The sequence below is a fragment of the Mesoplodon mirus genome (assembly GCF_964341445.2).
Source record: "Mesoplodon mirus genome assembly, chromosome: 19".
Classification (NCBI taxonomy): Eukaryota; Metazoa; Chordata; class Mammalia; order Artiodactyla; family Ziphiidae; genus Mesoplodon; species Mesoplodon mirus.
The window spans coordinates 27,286,784-27,301,226 of record NC_138995.1 but is presented as its reverse complement, the minus strand read 5'-3'; the positions used below and the strand labels follow the sequence as shown (position 1 = coordinate 27,301,226).

The window sequence follows — 14,443 nt, the reverse complement described above, 5'->3', positions numbered from 1 at the left end:
TCATTCAGGAGGACTTCTCACTTCAAGAAGGTTCCCAGCCAGATGTGGGAATCACCAGCACAGCGAACTCTCACGCTGCGCACACAGCTTGCACACTCCCTGCCATACACAGCTCGGTCGACGTCCAGAAGCCAGTGGTCCCCAGGCAAGGAGAAGAAAAAGTGGGGGGAGTGCGAAATAAAGTAAAAGTGAAAGGTGCTGAATGCAGGAGGCGCCCATTTTAGCACTGTTCACACATAACCCCAAGATCCAGAATGAAACCAAGGGCAACGTTTTTAGGAACTTAAGGAAGCAGAAAAAATCATTAATCAAGAACATCAAAGTTACTACAAATCACCCGAAAATGTCTTACAAAGAAATGACAAAATAATGTCAGTGATCTATAATAAAAGTAAATTTTGTTCCCCCAATTAAGGAAACTTTATTTAGTCTGTGAATGCACCATCTCCACATTAGACCCTAACAGCATTAACAAGGCCTCAAGATAATCAGGTAGTCAAGGCCTAATTCTATGTGAATGATATGAAATTTCCTACAGATTAATATGGGTCTACCATCTTCTCAAGATGGAGCCCATTTGGGATGTCTTAAACATTTTTTAAATGCCCAAATGATATATATTTTACTTAAAACGTATACTTATTTTTATTGATACTTTTCCAAAGGCACAGAAAACTGAGAAGCATGTCTCAACAATAACTCTTTCTACCTTAAAACAGTACCTTAGCTTCCTTGAGACAATTTTGGGTTTGGGAGTTTTCTGTAACTATTCATTCCAACTTTTAGAAATTGGCTTTTCCTATTCATTTGCTTTCAAATTTTGTCTTTTGTTCTAAGTATCACCATGTATCTTTTATTATCACTTTGACATACACAAAGCGTAACTGATGATTTTAAGGAGAAACTGACCAAACCAGTACCACTACCACAAATAAAATATCAAGGGAAAAAATTATCAAGGCAATAGAAGGTCTGAACAAGATTTAAATTAACAAGCTTGATATAAAAAAATGACTGTGTACCAAAGCCACAAAGCAACCATCAACAAATTCCAAATAATCAACATTATACAGATCATGTTTTCTGGACCCAGTGCAATCAAATTAGGAACCAACTAAAAGAATCATTAAAAAAAAAAAAAAAAAAAAATACCAAGTGGATCCTGAATGGACATTCCCAGGACAATAATTACTGGGAAACTTTTGAATATAAACTCTATACTGTATATTAGATGGCATTATAATATAAACATTAAATTTCTTAAGTATACTAACAGTATTGTGGTTATACAGGAAAATGTCCTACCTAGTTCCAGTGATGGCATATTTAAAAGTGAAGTATCATGATGACTACAACTTACTTTAAGATGACTTCAACAAGAAGAAAGACAAAGAGGGGAGGGTGGGGAAGAGGTGAGAAATAACTACAAATGGCAAAATAATAACAGCTAGTAAATCTAGGTAATGTAAGGGTATTAACTGTGCTACCCTTTCCAATTTTCAGTAGATTTTAAATTTTTCAAAGTAAAAGATTTGGGGAGAAAAACCCAAATCCACAAGTTTGGAATCTGTACTTGTAATTTGAAAACTATACAGAAGTGAGTTACATAACCATGGAATGTAGCTACAATGGTGCTTGGGGTTGTACAGACTTAAAGCACACTTACTACCAATTAAGAAAGATAGAAACAAATCAAATGAGCTGACTTCAGCTCAAGAAGCTAACAAGAAAAAACAGTGAAAACCCAAGAAAGAAAATAATTAAGGAAGAAAGAAGAAAAGTTGGAACAAAATAATTAAGACAGGAGCAGAAACAGAATGAAATAGAAAACTTAATATAAATTCTCTGAGCACAAAACCAAAAGGCAATTCTCTGAAAGCATTAATAAGAGATCTCTAGAAACACTGATTTAAAAAAAAAAAAAAAAAGAGAGAAAAGAGAGTAAAGGTACAAATAATATTACAAATGTAAAGGAAAGCATAATTACAGACATATTAAGTTTTTAAGTCCTAAGAGAATTCTATTAACAGCTTTATGTGAATATAATTTAAAGTAGACAACTTTAGAAATAATTATCCAAATAGACTCAGGAAGAGATAGAAAACCAGGATAAAACTTTAACCAACAGTATGTTTTAAAAAGGAAAATGTAGTTCAAAGTCTCCCCTCCCCACCTCAAAAGATACCTACTACCCAGACTATCCCTATTTTATATAAACTTTCAGAGAACAGAAAGGAAAAGCTATGTAACTTATGTTATGAAGTTAGTATAACCTTGATACCAAAATTAGAAAGACTCTACCATAAAAAGAAATTATAGATCAAAATTTATTATCAATTGTATCAATAAAAAATACTGAAAAGAACAGGCTGTGTGTCACTGTTGATTCACCCCTGATATTTAAACCAGGGACAAACCTTCTCTGGATGATACCTTAAAACCAGTTATTAATACACTTAACAGTAACATTTAAAAAATAAATAAAAACATCTTTTCCTAATAAGATGGACACAGAACAAAATAATAAGCCTGAAGGACACTGGACACTAAATCAACTGATTTCCCCACTTTTGGTCTGTCATACTATCTGGAAAAAAAAGTAATTTTCCTGTTATGATTTGCTCTTCCAAAACATACATCTACTACCTGATATTTAAGATATTTTAAGTTGACTAAAATGGCATCGTTTGAACATTCAAAGGGGACCTACAGTTTAATAACACGGCAGAACCAACCCATCCTACCTCTGTTTGTTCCCAAAGCTCCTCTAAAATAACTGTAAGACGGACTTCCCTGGTGGTCCAGTGGTTAAGAATCTGCCTTCCAATGCAGGGGAGGCAGGTTTGTTCTCTGGTTGGGGAACTAAGATCCCACATGCCAAGGGCAACTAAGCCCACGTGCCGCAACTACTGAGCCCGTGTGCCACAACAGAGAGAAGCCCAGGCGCTGCAACGAAAGATCCTGCACGCCACAACTAAGACCCGACGCAGCCGAATAAATAAATAAATAAATATTTAAAAAGAAAAAAGTAAGAGGAACAGGGGGGATTTACTCACAATGCTAAGAGAATGGAAGAGACAACAAACTTTGAAGCTATAAAACAGATGTCCAGTTGACTTAGCAGACCAAAAAAGCTGAGAATTCTCCCAACATTCTGCCAGCAGAGGGGGCCCAGTAGCAAACACTTCACAATGAAAAACTACAGAAAGGCTCAGGAATTGGTGACCCCAGGTCTCACTGAAAAAGGGCAAAGAGATTGAGCTGAAAACTGGAAAATGAGTTTAAAAACACGACACTGAAAAGGGGGAATTAAGTGAAAGTCCACATGGCACTCCCTATAGCTCTCCTCAACTTGAGGCTACTAGGGATGCCGGCAGCCAGGCTTGCACTCTTGAGACAGGAGCTGACAATCAGTAGTCAGTAATTTCATTACTCTACAGAGGGAGCAGACATTCAAAAACTGCGACATTTCAGACAACTGCAGCAGAGACAAAACCCAAAAACACCCCCCAAAAAGGAATTTGGAAGGAAAACAGAAAAAGACATGAAGAAGAAAACATAATGGGAAAAAAACCCCACATATCTCAGTGAGAAAATAGAAGATATTACATAAAACATAAAAGAACAGAATACTATTTTTAAAATTCTGAGAAGAAAATAGAGTGCCAATAATATGAAGTCTAACATTCGAATGAGTTCTAGAAAGTGAGAACAAAGAAGAAAGGGAAAAAAATAAAAGAACATTAAAAATATTTTTTCAAAATGGAAGGACATGGGTTTCTATACTGAAAAAGCCCAGTAAGTCCCCAGAACAAAGGATGAAAAGCAACCTGTATGAAAGCACATCACTGTGAAATTTCAGAGACTGAGAATAAAGAGAAAATACTAAAAGCTTTCAGAAGAAAAAAAACAAAAAACCCAGCTTACATATAAGATGAAACCAGAATGGCTTCAGTGGTAATAGTGGTAACAATCTCTTCAAAATTCTGAGGAAATTATTAATTACAACCTAGAATTCTATATCACAGCAAATGTATTAATTGGGAGGATAAAATAAAGATGTTTTCAGATATGCAAGCCTCAAAAAACATCAATTTCCCATGACCCTTTTAAAGGAAGCTCCTAGAGAATATATGCCATCAAAACATCCTCTTTGTAAGAAGTAAGATTTCTCTAGGAATTAAAAACCGATCCTCTGTTATTAAATCAACCGAACAGCTGTCAATTTAAGAAACACAAAAATACTGAAGTGAGGGACTTCCCTGGTGGCGCAGTGGTTAAGAATCCACCTGCTAATACAGGGGACACGGGTTCCAGCCCTGGTCCAGGAAGATCTCACATGCTGCGAAGCAACTAAGCCCATGCGCCACAACTTCTGAGCCTGCACTCTAGAGCCTGTGAGCCACAACTACTGAGCCCATGTGCCACAACTACTGAAGCCTGTGCACCTAGAGCCCATGCTCCGCAGCAAGAGAAGCCACCGCAATGAGAAGCCCACGTGCCACAATGAAGAGTAGTCCCCGCTTGCCGCAACTGGAGAGAAAAGCCCGCGCGCAGCAACGAAGACCAAACGCAGCCAAAAATAAATAAATAAATAAATAAAAATTTTAAAAAAATACTGAAGTGAAATTTTTACATCTGTGGCTAGATAACTGGTAAAAATTCATTAAGGAAGCAGAAGCACTGAAACCTGAGGGATTTCACTATGAAGTTCCATTAAGACCAGCTTTTAAACTTTTGCATTAAGAAAATGTTTGGTTTCATTAAAGCCTATTTCTTAAGAAACACATTCCCAATCATGTACATCTTGATAAACCTCAGTTGTTCATAGCAAAAGTGTGATCAGTTACGTGTATCAGCACAGTACTCTACCAGCTAAGCACTGCTCTGCTAGTTAATGAAAAAATTACATCCCACTTTTTAGAGTTCACCTTTAAGGAGTCACATCAACAAGGAAACTTGTTAAAAGGGGGAAAAGCCATCCAATTGTCCCTCCATATTTGAGGATTCAACCAACTGCAGATTGAAAAAAAAAAAATTCCAGAAAGTTGAATTTGCTGTGCTCCACCAACTATTTACATACCATTTACATATTAGGTATTACAAGTAGTCTAGAGATGATTTAAAGTATACAGGATGACGTGCATACGTTACATGCAAATACTATGCCACTTTTATTGATATATAAGGGACTTGAGCGTCCTTGGGTTTTGGTATTCCTGGGGCTCCTAGAACCAATCACCAATCCCCTATGGATACCAAGGGACGACTGCACTGAATATAAAACTTGCTTATTGTTTTATAGGTCATAATGTCCAATTTTGCTTATTTTCACTAATCATTTTAGAGCGATTACCAAAGAAAAAGTAAATGTGAGGACAAGATTCTTTTATTTTCACCCAAAAGCATCACTCCCCATAGCATCAACTTTCAACTGCTGATTTGGTTTTGTCCTAACTTCCATCAAAACAAAATCACAAGTCTTTCAAACACTGACAGAGAATTATATTCACCTAAAAGTTCTCTAAATGCCCCTAAAAATCAACACCACTATTTGTTTTTATATTGGTTTCCATATTATGGTCTACCATGTCCAGTATGCCTGGCTTCTTATCAGAAGGTTGCAGTGTTTGAACAAAAATAAAAACAAATTCACGAAAAACCAGCTTAAAACCACGCTTTTGGAACACTTTAAAGTCTAAATTAACATGCCTTATAAACATAAGAAATGTAAATAACCCAAAATAGGGCTTTTCTAAAGCACCGTGACTCTGTCATCTGCTTTGTACACAGTGTGCATGAATACACTTGCCATCTGACAGCTTGAATCCAAGGTACTATACTGAATTGTTTTCCACACAAGTCCTGTATCCATTTATCACTTCCTATCAGTAATATAAGATTTGTACGAAAATTAAAGTTAACACCTACCTAAAACTATGTTGTCTACAACAGGAGCGTTATAAATGAGGCATTAACTTAGACCCAGCCCAGCAGCTCTCCCCAGAGTAAGCATGGCAAAGAGTGATGAGTAATTTCACCTGTGCAAGAACCTAACCACTTTCTGCATTCTGTAGTAATGCTTTAAGGAATCCAATGTTATTTCCTGCTCTCACTAATGACCTTTCCCAGCCCCCTTGTGTTCTAGAGTATCAAGACTGCTTATCGCCACCTCCCCAATCCCCATTAACCCCATGCCAGAAAGAAAAAGTATATACGCACCTTAAAATCTGTATTATTGATATATTCAAATACCAAAGCTGGTGTCTTTGACTGCAAGAGAGAATATTAATGCTTTGTAAGTTTCAAACAATAAATGTAATTTGCTTCTGTTGTACTGGCCCACTCCCAAACCCCACTTAAATGAAAGAGATTCACTCATCAGGGAGAGCCTATTAAGAAAGAATCCTCTTGAAATTTTAAGTTTGGAATTTGCTTCAAAACAACTGGGGATGGTGGTTGTTGGGAAGTGGGTGGGGTATAGATGAAACAAAGTTGGCCACAAGCTGATTAACGTGAGCTGAAGTTGGGTGATGTGTGCAGGGAGGTCCATTACACTATTCATTTTATTTTGTAAATGGTTGCAAAATTTCATAATAAAGGTTTTGTTTTTGTTTTTTAAGAAGAGTTGTATTCTCTGACCAACCTGTCAGTGGGCCTGGCACATTATGTGAAGATTTATACTCTGCAGTGTTCCAGGTTGCCAACTACAAAAGGAGTGTTACGTTTTCATCTTGGGTTAATGAGCCAGATGCATTTTACACAATTATCATAGGTCTTGGGAATTTATTACTCGTCTTTTTAGGATCCAGAAAAGTCTATAATTATCAGTAAGGTAGAATGTGAAATTATTGCCTTGGCTAGGGACAATTAGAGAATGTCTCACTTTACAAAGATGTGTTTCCCCTACAAATCATATAAAATCAAGTATTTTTGAGTACTGTAATCTTTAATGCAATGAGTACAAAATGTTCAATATTTCCTTGTGTAAATACAGATGTTCAAAAGTCACGTCTACCTAAGTAAGGTAAAATAATGCTAACTGGCAGTAACAAGCTTTCAAAATAGAGAGAAAAGCAGGGGCTTAAAGGGTTATAGGAAGAAATAAAATCATCTTGGAAATCTTTATGGCTGTGAAGTTTTGCTCAAGGAAGCAAGTAAAAGTTACCTAGGAAATAGGCCACAGTGCATGCATGCAAGTCTTTGAGCAAGCAGCAGACCTGGTGCAAGGATTCCTCACTGGCCCAACGTTGAAAGTTTCAATAAGACCACCAGATCTCTCTATGGGCTGGGAGCAAGCCTGTCCCCCTACAAGTTAGGGGATGAGGGTTCCCTATTGGTTTTCGTTCACCTTGATTTACTTGCGTTACATATCATGTAAAACACATACGTGCTTTAAGTAACAAATTACAAAAATAGTAAGACAGGAATCATTAAGTTCTGTTAACTTAAAAAAAAAGAAAAGCAAAATGAAGATGCTCTAAGTATAAAACTACATACTGGCCCACACTGCAGGCCATTTTCAAGGATTATGTAGTCCAGAGTTAGTGAATGTAAAATCAATCTGAGCTGATAAGGTTGGGATACATTTTTAATGCCTCAGATAGAATCCAGCATACAATCATCCTTCTCAATCTTTTCAGGGTCCAAAAGGAAAAACTTTTCTTTTTTTCAATTCAATGATACTGTGTAATCTTGGCAAATTACTTAACCTCTGCAGACTTCAGTTTTCTTATCTATACAATGTAACAATGTGGACAACAATGTTACCCGCCCCAATGAACTGTTGTGGGGATTAAACGACATGATACTGTTAAACACTTAGAACAGTGCCTGGCACACAGTAAGCATTCAATGCATGTTAGCTACATTTTTATGAGGATGTCTTTAGCAGATAGAAGCAAAGACCTACTTCTTAAAAAGCTATCATGGGAGAACCGGGAAATATTCGAGGTAGAACAGGTAAAGAACGGAAATTGAATGGGAAGCTTGGCTAATCATAAACACTTAAGGTTACGTTACTCCCAAGGGGGAGAGAAAACAAAATTAAACAGCACATCTAAAACGGCTAAAAATTAAGCATTTTAACAAAAATATTTAAATTGCATCTGCATATACAATGTGAGCCCCGATGGTGGATGCTGAATTAAAGACCAGTATGAGAAACAGCAAGACAGTGACCTCAAGGGGTCTGTGGGGCTGTGATCTGTTCAGCTCTCTATGGCAAGCGTCCACATGGAGACACTTCCTATTTCCTTCTATAAACCCAGATTTTCAAATGTCAGGCTTACTCAAGTGAGGTAAAATAATGTTAATTGGCAGTAATAAGCTTTCAAAGTTGGGAGAAAAGCAGGGCCATAAGGAAATATTCAGCAAACATTTGTGGGCCAAATCAAAATAATGAGGTAGTAAACCTGGGACAGGAATTTTTTTCTACCTAAACTTTTAGGTTCCATAAAAGTGGTGGTGGCTATTTTATCATTGGGCCACCATGATTTTTTCTGGTTTTCAAAATCAGTTAGTAGTAAAGACAAACACAATCATTCCCACTATATTATAATGATGTTTTCCATTATTTTCAGGTTTTGTGACTTGACATACACACACACACACAAACACACACTCTCTCCTGCAACCACCAGGCACCTACCACAGGGTCCTTCACAGTGTCAATCAGCTTAATGATATTTGTTCCACCACGAAGGTTCTCCAGAATCTTAACCTCTCGTTTTATCTTCTTTTTCTTCACTGGCTTAAATACACAAGAGCAATCAGAAGTAAGACTCCTTTTGAAGTTAATAAATAAAACTTTAAAACAATGTTTATATCAAATGGATATTGTACTGTCTTGCACACTGTGTTATGCTAAAGGGCATATCTAAATTAGAAGAAAAAAAAGAAAAGAAAGAAAGAGATAAAATGGGCCTGCTCATAAGAATCAAATAATTCATGGACTCATATAGCTTACGTGTCAAATCTTTAAGTAGTTACATTTAGGGCGCGTAAAATTTTGAATACCCATGTCATACTTTAAAAATAAAATGCTTACTAGATAACTAACTGCCAAATGGAAAATGTTATAGCTCTGAGCAGCTGTCTATCATGCACTCACAAATGGAAAAACTGAAACAAAATGGCGAGACACCTGCCCTTCCAACGGGGTGCATGTAATTTTGTCTTCTAGGAGCGAAGACCAGTTCACTGACATCAAGTTACAAACTTGTTTCCCAGCTGCTGGCTCCCATGTCCTGTCTCCACTCCCATTTCCTTAATATCTAGAATCTGAAATCAGTTCAGAGCTAGTAAAACTTCCCAAGAGATCCCATTCCTAAAGAAAGAGATGATGGGTCAGCAAAGGAGAAAAATGACCTCTGACACAGCAGTGACTGAAAACTCCCACTACCTACTAACCTTTCAGTCTGCTGGATAGAAAAATCAAAAACCTTAATCAGAAATACTAGCATTATACATGTTATTTCTTGTCTTAAATGGGCTAAAGAGTTTGAAGAAGAATAAAAGTAGTTATGGAAAAATAAGCATTATCATAATCAATCATGCTTTATAAAGTACTTATAAAGTACTTAAACAGTGACTGGCATATAGGAAGCAGTCAATAAATGTTAGCTTTACTATTTTCAAAGTTTTAGTTAGTAATAAATCATATTTCAGCTTCAAAAAATTCCTATGCAGTAGACGCAGGCAAGTGGAGCTATTTGCCCAAGGTCACACAGCTAATTCTAAAAAGTGGGGGCAGGATTCTAATCTAGACAATCTGACTGTAGGCCTCACTCTTAGCCACTGCGCTTTCATTTCCCAAGTGTGGCTATGGAAGAAACATAACTGAGGAAAAGGAGTATTCCACCCCGAGACACTGTTATAAAAGCACAGGCAAAGAGAGTCCAATGGATTAGCCATGAAACAAGACTGAAAAAGCCTGTGTGTACGTGGTGCTGGTGGGATGGGGGGAGATGTAATACACACACATGCCAGAGAAACCTCTTGTTGGTCACCAAGCTACAGCTTTGAACACACAACAAAACAGAGATTATGAAATACAGAACACCTGCATCACCTGTAAGAGGGTGCTCAATTGAGAGACTGGAATCTGGCTGTAACCTTCCAAGCCAGCTGCCACAATCATGTCCACTCCACTTTGTCAGGGTTTTCAGAATAGATCTGGCTACTGTGGTTCTTCCCCACGTCCACTTAGGAATTTTACTCCTTACTTCCTTTTTTCATAATTATAGAGCTCAATACTTTGGGAAAATGAAGCACTTGAATATGAAGTACAACTTGGTCAGAAAACAGCCAGAGAAGGATATACTACGAAATAAGTAGCCTATAAGCTTCAAAAATGTCAATCTCATGAAACACACAGAATGAACAACTATTCCAGTTTAAAAAGATATGACAACTGAATATAACACACGGTCTGGGATTTTCCTTTGCTATAAAGAACATTATAAGGACAACTGGCAAATGAGATTGAGAGCTGTAGATTAACAGCACTGCATCAATGATAATTTCTGATTTTTGATCATGGCATTGTGGGTTATGTTAGCAATTGTTCTTGTTTTTAGGAAATAGAGGAAATTAGGGATGACTGCGATTTCCTCTCAGGCACTTAAGACATGTAAAAGAAATATAATTATTTATATGCACACACATACACATCTATGTGGGTGTATATATATACACACACACACATGTGTGTATATATATGAAAGAGTGAGAGAGAAGGATAAAACAAATGTCAATATTTGGGAAATCTGGGTGAGAGATACGGCAATTTTTGCAATTTTTCTGTAAGTCTGAAATTTTGTTAGTAAGTTAAAAGAAAAATAAAAGCTGGTTATCATATCTAAACATTTAGCCGACACCAGTATATTCAATGTAAGAAAATTCTAGAGTCAATAGTCTAGAATTCTAGAGTCACTATTGGAAAGCAGTTACACATCTGTGGGAGTGGCAACAGAGGGAGAAAAACACAACGGCCAGAAGAAGCCTGTGTTCACCAAAATCCCTCTTCTCCCTCTAACAGTGAATTAGTACAGGGGTAACCCATTAAATAAGTTGCTCCTACGACAATGCCCCATATAAAGCCTTGCTTTGTTCTCCCGTTATTCAGGAACAGATCAGGCAGGCACCCAGTTCCTGGACAACCCAGTTAAGATGAACATATTTTTCATTATGTCTAAAGGTAACCTATAGAGCACGTGAAGCATACTTTGTTGCCCAATTGTCACCTGTCCAATAACTTCCCAAACTAGAGACTGGGGACAGCAGGACAATTCTGAAGTGGCACAATGGAGTCACACTGCAGCTGGAGTTCTCACATACTGACAAAAGACCAAGAGACTGTAAGAAAAAGGAGAGTGATGTACCGCTCAGGACACTTCCCTCCAAAGCAGGGGCACCAGGTCTCTACAGGACCCAGGCTACGGGTAACTCCCTTTAGCCTCAAGCTCACTCCTCTGAACCTAAGAGATGCTCCAGAAGCTGAAAAACCAATGAGCTCTTAGGCAGTGAAAGCAAAGATTTAAATTCTACAAAAAGAATTGAAGAGAAAAAGTTAGGATTTATAAGGGAGGATCCTTGCATCCGAAGGAAAAGAGACGATGAATTTTTATAGAAGTAAGGATGCTCTGACCCTCTAGCCCACTGTCTGCATTCATTCACCGTCACTAAAGTGGAGAATACATTTCCATCACAATCTCATCATTTCACATTTCATCCTGCATGCTAGAAAAAGCCTCTGTCCCACCTAAGGTTCATTTATTCCAACTCAGAGGATATCTGGTTCTAACTGAATCAGTTTAGCTGTTTAACAAAACAAAAAAATTCAAACTCAAAGTCTAGTAGATTAAATGGCAAAAAAGCTACTAAAAAAGAAATTAAAGTATTAAATCAAGTTTCAATAATAAATTAATTTTGGCACACACCTAGAGAGAATATTTAAAGGGGAAAAACTCATTTAAAATGTTCTGTGCATGAGCTCTGAAAAGAAAGAAAAACAGATTTTTTTCAGAAGGTTTCTGCTCACAGGCGAAGACTCCCAGCTATTCAGGAGAACCTTGTTCAATGTAATCCAAGAGTAAGGTCCTTTTTCTCCTTCCCTATTCACCAACATTAAACATTTTAAAACAAAAGACTAATTTAGTACTGGCTGCTTAGAAAGACAAAAGTTGATAAGGCCAGTAATCTGTCCTATCTACTCACAGCAGATTTTTAAGAAGCCAGATCTGAGAATGATTTCAATTACTAGCGTTTAATTGTGACTGAATTTGCAAAGTAATGTCTACCAAAGGCATAAGAATTATGACCTCAATAAATGCCAGCAAATGTTAATAGGCAAAGTCCCGTTTTAATTTCCTTCCAAGCATAACTGAACTGATAAATTCAAGGGAGGCAGGAATATAGCTCAGAACTTTCAAATCTGGTTATTACTTTTATTCCACTACCAAAGCAACAACTGCCCCACTAAGATTAATTTCATCACCTGCAATAAACAATTACAATGAACAATGGTTGTCAGGAATGTAGGATAGAGTAGAAAGCAAGCTCAGACTGGATGATGGCTTTTATTTTATTACCCTGGTAGCATCTCTAAAATCCATTACGACTGACCTAAATATAAACATTATCTGAGCAGTGTTTATTTCTTCACAGCAAATCTGCCCCTAATCTTTCAACTCTCCCCTTCTCAATTACATTATCAACATCTTGAACTGTTTATTCTAGATTTAAAAAAATTTTTTATTTAAAAATGTGAGGCACATAGCAGGCCTTTTGAATCTCATGGAGAGGATGGTACAGTCCTTTCTACTACTGGTTCTGCTCTCTGAGCAAGTGATCAGGATGAGACTTGGAAGAACTGTATGGGTTAAAAAAGTATAAAAACACTGGTTCTTGTGGTATCAAACAAGAAAGGAAAGTAACATTTCACTTACACATTAAATATGATGCTGTGGATATAAACCAGAGAACCCAAGTCTGGGTCCCTATAGCTCTCTGGGCTTTCATCTATCCCACACTTCAACCAGCAACCCTCTGATGTCAAATATTTCCCTTCAGAAGAATAACTCCAAAAATCATTGGAAACAAATTAACTCCATTTGACTTCCAGTGAGTGTTTGGCCATCTTTCCAGTACAGTTCAGAACATCCAGCAAATGTCCTACTTGTGCCCCTCACATCTACCAAGACTCCATGGGAGGGACCAAAGGTCATGAACCTAGTGCTTCTGCCCCCCACCAGCCATGGGACCCCGAGCAAACTGCAGGTTCCCCTGGGTCTGTAAAAAAAGAGGCTGGGTTCTAATAATATCCGTGCTCCCCTATCCTGTGACTCTGTTTCACAGGTTAACCACACTCTCAATGTCTGACCCCACAACCACAATATTAGAAACAGCACTGACTAGTTCACAATTTTTAATATTTGTATTTTAAAAAAATATTTATTCATTTATTTATTTGGCTGTGCCGGGTCTTAGTCACAGCACGCGGGATCTTTGTTGCTGTATGCAGGATCTAGTTCCCTGACCAGGGATTGAACCCAGACCCCTGCATTGGGATCGCGGAGTCTTAGCCACTGGACCACCAGGGAAGTCCCCAAATTTTTATTTTTAATACTTTAATAATACTCTTTTAAACACTTTTTATACCATGAGATGTGTATAGAACTAGAAATCACCAAAATATTTAGATAAATTAGTATCAATGTCTTGTTTCAGAACAATGATGTCTTGGCACACTTGCCTAATAAAGTAAATGTAGGGTTAAAAACCTAGCAGCTGATGAAGTAGAAATAAATGAGAAAGCACAGAGCAAACATCATTTTGATATAACCTAAACAGCCACCAGCCCACTATGAAGTAACTAAAAAAATCCGTAATCAACAGTCATCTCATCCTTTTTTTTTTTTTTTTTTTTTGTGGTACGCAGGCCTCCCACTATTGTGGCCTCTCCCGTTGTGGAGCACAGCCTCTGGATGCGCAGGCTCAGCGGCCATGGCTCACGGGCCCAGCCGCTCCGCGGCATGTGGGATCTTCCCGGACCGGGGCACGAACCCGTGTCCCCTGCATCGGCAGGCAGACTCTCAACCACTGCGCCACCAGGGAAGCCTCATCCTTCTTTTAACACTACCTCCTGCAAGTACAAAAATTTAAATATACCTACAAACAAGTAGGCTAAACCTGCTGAAAAAATAAACTTGTATTACCATCATTCTTTGTTTGAAGCTTGATAATTAATTTCTGGGGGGAAAAAATGGACAGCCAAGCTCTTTGTATAAAATAAGACTACAAACAGGAAACCTAATATGAGGATTTCCAGTCCTTGCAGCATGGGTCCAAAAGCCTGTACGTTTGTTTTTTAAAAACTGGTATTGCTCTTAACTTCTACTTAGAAAATAGCAGTTGAATTTGAAGGATCCCAAGAACTCTG

At 37.6% G+C, this 14,443-nt stretch overlaps 1 protein-coding gene across 2 annotated transcripts in view; it reads right to left on the bottom strand.

Annotated features, from left to right (window-relative positions):
* CSNK2A2 (casein kinase 2 alpha 2) overlaps window positions 1-14,443 on the bottom strand; it is a 38,768-nt gene that overhangs the window by 19,874 nt on the left and 4,451 nt on the right. For both annotated transcript variants that reach the window (XM_082607413.1, XM_082607412.1), the window contains exons 3-4: window positions 8,651-8,752; window positions 6,223-6,273 (exon numbers count right to left, since the gene is read on the bottom strand). In XM_082607413.1, the coding sequence (XP_082463539.1) occupies window positions 6,223-6,273; window positions 8,651-8,752 (153 nt within the window). The remainder of the gene's footprint in view (window positions 1-6,222; window positions 6,274-8,650; window positions 8,753-14,443) is intronic.